General features: G+C 40.0%; 1 protein-coding gene across 4 annotated transcripts in view; it reads left to right on the top strand.

The window, feature by feature from the left end:
- The first annotated feature begins 2,614 nt into the window (after positions 1-2,614).
- The window catches only part of gabrg2 (gamma-aminobutyric acid type A receptor subunit gamma2), a 61,154-nt gene continuing 56,472 nt past the window's right edge, over positions 2,615-7,296 (top strand). For all 4 annotated transcript variants that reach the window (XM_041893602.2, XM_041893601.2, XM_041893600.2 and 1 more), the window contains exon 1: positions 2,615-3,043. In XM_041893602.2, coding sequence (XP_041749536.1) covers positions 2,928-3,043 — 116 coding nt within the window. In that variant the 5' untranslated portion in view covers positions 2,615-2,927. The remainder of the gene's footprint in view (positions 3,044-7,296) is intronic.

Raw genomic sequence — 7,296 nt, 5'->3', positions numbered from 1 at the left:
TGTATTTTGTCCTCAAACAATGGAACAATGAACCATGGTTTTACACTGGTAACCGACAACTGTATTTATTTGGGGTTATGATGAGTAATGGATTCAGAATCCCTTTTTGAAAGTCACTGATGGGAAACACAATTTTGATTCAATTTATCAGGATCCCCATTACCCAACGCCAATGGCAACAGCTAGACTTACTGGGGTCCGACACATAACGAAAAAGACTTTACAGACAAAATACTTTGCAATTTACATGAATTAAAAAATGTACATTAACAATGGAATGTTTAGGAACAAAGCAGATACTTTAGTGAGTGTAATGTACTGTAGGTGGCATGGCTGGAGAACACCAGGCTTGCCTGTGTCTAGCTTCTGTATTTAATTATACTCAAATTCCAATCATTTTCCAGGTCAGTGAAAAAAGCACAAGTTGCTGGGTTATATAAACATGGGAGTGTGGTGATTTGTTGTGATCGCTCTAAATGTAGTTCCTCATCAGTGTAGATATATGGCTGATGATGAAAAATGACCTAAAACTGTTAGCATTTCCACATGTACATTGTTTGTGAATCTGACATTTGAAGAAAAGCTTCAAGCAAGGTGGAGAAATTGTGTTTAAAACCGTTGCTAGGGTGATACAACATATTTCAACCAATTCTCTTCTTTTTTAATCAAGGTGGTTGTTGAATATATTTTTTTTCAAGGTGTTCTATTGTAAAGCTGGTGAACCAGAATTCGATTTTCTTGAGATAATTATACCACTCCAAGCTTAAATTGTTACAAATGAGTACATGGTTTTGTTTATTAAACCAAGGAACCTCACCATCCATGCATGGCAGAGGCAGCTGGTAAGGCTAGCCATTCAATTGTTTTCAGTCAAAACAAATAGTAAACCTTAACTGAACTGTCATTGCTGATTTGCAGGAGGGGTCGATGCAAGGACACTGGATCCTCATGTGTTTCTGAATGAAACAGTTTTTACCATGCAACATTGAATTGATACAGGCAAAGAGTTCATCACCGCTATCCTCATAGGACCCTCATTTAAAGAGTGGTGTGTTCAGAGGGATTTGACAGGCATCCCATTAAAAGATGTAGAATACTGGATACATCTGGTTCCATTGACTTCTGTTGAGTGAGGTTTTCTGATACCGTTTGTTTTTAATTCGGCATATTTTCTTTGTTGGAAAAAGCAAGAACACATTTAGCTTTCATACAACATTGAGCCTCTTAAATTTGAATGGTTGGTTTGTGAAGGGGGAAATAAGACAAACCCTACAGGACAGCACAGACATCAGGGTCAAATGTAACGTGTCCCATAGTGTAGGGCAGGCTATGCATTTGATGGATTTCAATTTAAGCAATTTCCTGTGGAATGCATTACAGAAATTTAAGCTACTGTACGAAATATAGGCTACAGTATGACATATAGGCTACTGTACGAAATATAGGCTACTGTATGAAATATAGGCTACTGTACTGTCGGCTTTGTTGCTTAGATGTGCCAGTGTTCAACAAATTAATGCATGTAGACAGTGTACTGTACATAGGCTTCCAGGGAGCATCATGCTGCTTTAGATCAGAGACAAAGTGGCAAACCTCAAATGACTGCTGCTAATGTCCCCCTACTATGGCTTACTCAGAAGTGAAGCAATGCTAAGCACACGTGACGCCTTTGATGACCTCACGAACATAATTATGTACACAAATTATACTGATAAAAAAACAAATAATTAAAAAGTTCATCCCCTAGGCAAAGGTAAACTGGGACTGACCATTTGGGTTTTACTGTCTCCCATGTTTGAAATTACCCAGACTCCATCAGATAATTTGTCAAACAAAGGATAGCCTATTACCCAAACGAGACCTCAGAATGAATTACAGCAAATAGGAACATAAATATGGACATTTACATTTACGTGTTGAACAAATTTGGAGACTCTCCAAAAGAGACCATTGAACGCCACAGTGTTCGTACATCACAGTTAACAACAAGACAGGGTGGGTTATTAAAATAGCCTTGAACTACAAACCTCCCAAGACCAAGACAAAATAGCCTGCATCAAGCACTTTGACAACTAAAAAGTATTAAACATTTTATTTCCTATGGAAATCTACACCATTTGTTTAAAATAGAACATTAATGATTGTTCTGTTATAATCAATCAATAAATCAATGAATCAATCAACTCATTAATTTGCTTCCAGGGAAAGCCAGACACAGTCTGGTTTGTATTTTGGAAAGCAGAACCGTAGGGGATCTGTCCATGGTGCTGACGAGCATAGCCTACGCTAGATCACATCTTTCAGCGCAGTGAAATACATATTGTTCCCATAATTGTTTAACATGTGCAAGATTGACCTATAACCTAATATTTACTGCCATATCAGCTGTTTGCTGGCTCGATTTAGTCGCACACAATTCAATACCGTCCCATGTTCAACCGTAGCAAACCAACAACCCCCTCTAAACATCTAATGCGGCATTTGTATTTTGGGAAATAACACATAAAACACGATTTAGGGTGCATTTTTAAGTATAGTAGCAAGCTAAGGTTAATTTTCCTAGCTCCACAGCTCTGCTTCCGCGCAATGAAACCACGCATGTGTTCATCTGTGCTGCAGCAACGTGCATCAATTCGTTTTGACCCCAGAGTTAATCTGCATTCAGATTGACGCTCCCATATATTTATCAGTTGCTGGATTTTAGGCTATTCCGTTGCCGCTGTATTTATGTAGTTGTTACTATTATTTCTTAAAATCGGGGAAGCTTGCTTCGATTCAAACGGTTTTGTGGTCGTTTTCCTCAACACCGCAGAGGGTCTACATTTTCCGAACCGAACGCTAACACGAGCCGCTTAGCCTATGCTATGTGCGTAATGTACCACAGTGAGGATAGACAGTAGTCCATCTGCAATAAAGAGGAAAAGGAGATGGTGATCATTGCTCCTCCAAATTTAGAATCTAAATGCTCGACAGCGATGGCGAAGCCTTCCTTCTCTCTAAAGCTATTTCTTTGGGTGTTTGTACTCGCTAATCTTCCTACAAGGTAAGGGGAAAACATATGAGGCTTTTGTTCAAATGTCGTCGCCACATAAATGTATGGCCGGGCAAATATTTTGTTTTTGCATACTAGAATAAGAGCCCAGCCCAGTTATTTCAATAATGTGTTTACCTCGAATCTTCCTCTTATGCTTTCTCTCAGACAGGATTAAACCCTGCCGCTTATTAGGGTGGCTTGTTACAGAACCAGGGCTCGTTTAGTTACATGTCAAGGAATGTATTTCACACATTGTATTAATGGTCTGTTGCCACTTTGGATGGGTGGTATTGGCTCCATCATGGGAATTACTGTTATGCTTAATGTGATTCCATAGATATAGTCGTGTTTTTGGGAGGTTAGAATAGAAAACAGTGGTCGGCTAAGGATGTCCATTATTTCCACGGGTTTATTCGATGTAGAAGGAATTTATAATATTACAATTATAATGGTGCTACTTGGCAAAGCTATTCAGATGTGAACAATATTTAAAGCTAATGTCATGAAAATATATGTATACCATACCATATCAATCTATTGAAGTGTTGCCAACATAAATTACTATTTTTATGTACTGTATAATGGCATGTGTGAAGACGTAACCTATTGATGTAGGAACCTTATATATTCCAAGATCCAAAGCGTCCTCATTCCCAGAATGTTTTTAAAGTGATGGATGTAGAACGTCAATGAAAACCCACTGGTCTCATATGTCCCGCCCCCTTAGACATTATAATCATGATTCAAAAGTAATTGTTGATTCTTGTATCTAAATCATGACATTTCAAAATGGCAGACTTTTATATTTACATAGAAGCAGTGCAATAAAGGCAACAATAGAGGGACACATATGGACTATCTCTGGTTCACTGCTAACTCCAGAATCTGTAGAAAGAAAATGCTCAATTGACTTGTCACGAAAAGGCACCCATTGCACCAAGAAAATATGAACACTTGAGAAGGAAGCAGATGGTTTAAGGGCTCACATCGCTTCTGTCTTGTGTGCTGCCTGAGGGTGAAAAATGGAGGGTGATAGATCAGTCTTCATTCAGTCACCATCGTAGAAAATGTGGCCATGGAGTCTCTGGCCTAGATCAAAATGTCTGCACTGTGTGTGCTATTGCATTCAAACATATACCAGCCTTTAATGTGATTCAAACCTAATTTAAAAGGATTCTGTGCTTAAGAATTCAGTAGGCAAGGCTTTTCATATGCATCTGGGACCACGTAAATGAGACGCATGAAATGTAATGAGTTCACCTTGACTGCAGCTCATGTTTATCAAAGAAAGGCAACATAAGGGTGCATCCTAGGTAGTCATAACACATAGGCACCTGTGAAAGAGCAACACTGTATAGGCTGTCATGGCTAGGTACAACGTAAGGTTTGGACCGTCCTATCAAACGGCATAGGGATTTTATGTTGACACATTTTGAGGGATGTATTTGTTTCTACAATTTGATTACTATCTATTTGAACTTTTATCGATTTTTAAAAATGAGTATGAACTATATAACCACTGTTAGTGACTTCGTATGTACCTCAGTATCGCTGGAATTAATTGTATAATAATAACATACTCATCCAACTTCCACTCCAACTATTTGGTTTACAGTACACTGGGCCATGCTCCACGACCACCCATAGGGAACTGTTGGTGGCACCGGCACCCAGGGGAAACACATGCCTTCTGATGTAGCTAATCCCCAAGGAGTATCTGTAAACCCAGGAAGTGCCAAAGCCTTGCCAGCAGGAAGCAGTGCAACAATGAGATATTACCTGTAGCCTGGCGGCCCTGCTTTGGTCCCCAACCCACTCGGGCAGCTTGTGTTGTGATGTCTCTGCTTCCAAAAGGTCAATAGAGCATCACAGGTCAGGTTATCTGTGTTGAGTGGATAATCACAATATGAATAGCTAATAATCCATGTACAGAGAGTGCTGGATTAAGGTAGACCCTAGGCCGGGGTCATACAAAACAATGGGCATAGGTGTATTAAGCTTTATCATGTTGGTGTGCCTAATCAAAGGTTATGTGTAGTGTTTGATCCATATTGCAACCATTTCAGGCAATCATACTTACAACATGTAGTAGATGGTCAAGTCAGCACTTCGCAAGTCAGAGCTCCATTATAATTTCTGACAGCATTGCATGCAACTCAGTATAGGTGGATGATGCTACTGTCAAACAGTTTACCTATAGCAGACCTGTTAATTTGTCCCTCTCAATGTGTCCTCTCTTTCTTCTCACTTGATATACTCAACAACTGTTGTCAAAGACGCAACCATACACAACTACAGTATAGCATATGGAGGACAATCATCAATGGCCTATGCTCACTGTTTAGCATGCCAGAAGCAAGGCCCATGTTGCCCATTGGGTTAAACTGGCCTTGACTATAGAATCTGTTGTGATTACCCAAGCAATACAGTACATGGCCAAAAGTATGTGGAAACCCCTTCAAATGAGTGGAATGAGATGTCAGACAAACTGCATCCACAGTATGACCCCTCAGAATGTCTGTTACTATGACGTGCTGGTGCCTCGTGTGTCTACCGTACTTCAATGAATGGAAAGCATTTTGGATACGCGCTGCTGGGCCTATTCTTAATCCTAAACAGCAAGTCTATTCCAAAGGGCACAGGGCATAAGCCTACTGTAGTGGCTGAACTGGGGATATTACAACTCTTTCAAAAAGGATTTATATTACCCGCTTCACTTCAATTCCTACCTGCATGCCACTCAGTGTGTCTAGAATTTCAGTAGGCCTATGTAGTCCCATTTGACAATTGAACTGCTCTGTTTTAATAATGGATTTCGGATTTTGACTGGTATCAATTGTCATTCCATGCTAGTTGTAAAGAAACAGTACACCCTCTTTCCCTCACAAACCTCTGTGTAGGCCTACAGGAGAGGACGGCTCATAATAATGTCTGGAACGGCTCGAATGGAATGGCATATTTGATACCATTCCACTGATTCCGCTCCAGTCATTACCATGAGCCCGTCCTCCCCAATTAAGGTGCCACCAACCTCCTGTGGTTGATACAAATGAAATCAACAGTCTTGTGCCTCTCAAATTAGCCTCATCTGTCCTAAGTTTTATTTAATAATTGATGGAAAACAATGTATTGCGCCTCTTAAAGAGATACTTTGAGATTTTGGTAATGAGGCCCTTTAAGAGGAAGGCCCTACAAATTGTCAAAGACTCTAGCCACCCTGTTTTTTCTGCTACCGCACGGCAAGCGGTACTGGAGCGCCAAGTCTAGGTCCAAGAGGCTTCTAAACAGCTTCTACCCCCAAGCCATAAGACTCCTGAACATCTAATCAAATGGCTACCCAGACTATTTGCAATACAATTTGATTTGATTTGACTTGATTATCTACTTCCCAAGATTCAGATGAACTTGTGGATACCATTTTTATGTCTGCTTGCAGTTTGATAGCGGTTGCTAACCAGCGCTAGCGCAATTGCTAACTAGCATGCTAGCAGATACCCATAGACTTCCAGTCATTGCACTAACGCTAGTTAACATTGGCTCACAAAACTACATCTAACTTCCTTCATACTAGACACAGATACATAACAATGGTATCTACGAGTTCATCTGACTCCGGGAAAATCCCAAAGTATCCCTTTAAACAATCCTAATGTTTCTAATCTGTCTGATCCCATTTAGTTAGGCTTAACTGAGTCCACAAATAGAGCTGCTGCCAGAGGTGAACTAATTAGGGAGTACCAGGCCACCACAGGTCAGGTGATCTGTCACTAATAGCTCTGTGTCCTCAGGACAGAGCACCGGGAGGCAATTTTATAAAATGTCAGCTAAACTGCAATCTCACCCTCCAAGAAATGAACAAACAGAGGCATTTTCATCTTGTTCCACCAGGGATAGATCCTAGTACCGTCTCTATGGCGATAACAAGCAAAATGGTGCGAGGACTACATTAAGGCAGTCAGTGTTATTGTCTTTCATTAAGATTGTGCTAGCTACTGTAATGAGCCTTCATTTGGTGTAGTGATTGTAAGAATGGTGCTTAGTGATGTGTTTTTTGTGTGGCTGGATAGGAGGAGAGTTCGGACGAGGCAAATGATAGCTTATGGAAACGTGACATGATTACTATCAACAGACAAGCAGTGATTTTCCCACCTGATAATATTATGCTCAAATTTAAACATTTTAAGTAAACATCAAATAATTACAGACGTTTTTGTAGTATTTGAAATTATACTACAAACAGTACGCATTAAGCAACTGATTTG

This window comes from Coregonus clupeaformis, chromosome 13 (assembly GCF_020615455.1).
Source record: "Coregonus clupeaformis isolate EN_2021a chromosome 13, ASM2061545v1, whole genome shotgun sequence".
Taxonomy (NCBI): Eukaryota; Metazoa; Chordata; class Actinopteri; order Salmoniformes; family Salmonidae; genus Coregonus; species Coregonus clupeaformis.
Note: the sequence above shows the minus strand (reverse complement) of the source record. Positions and strands in the feature narration are given on the sequence as shown.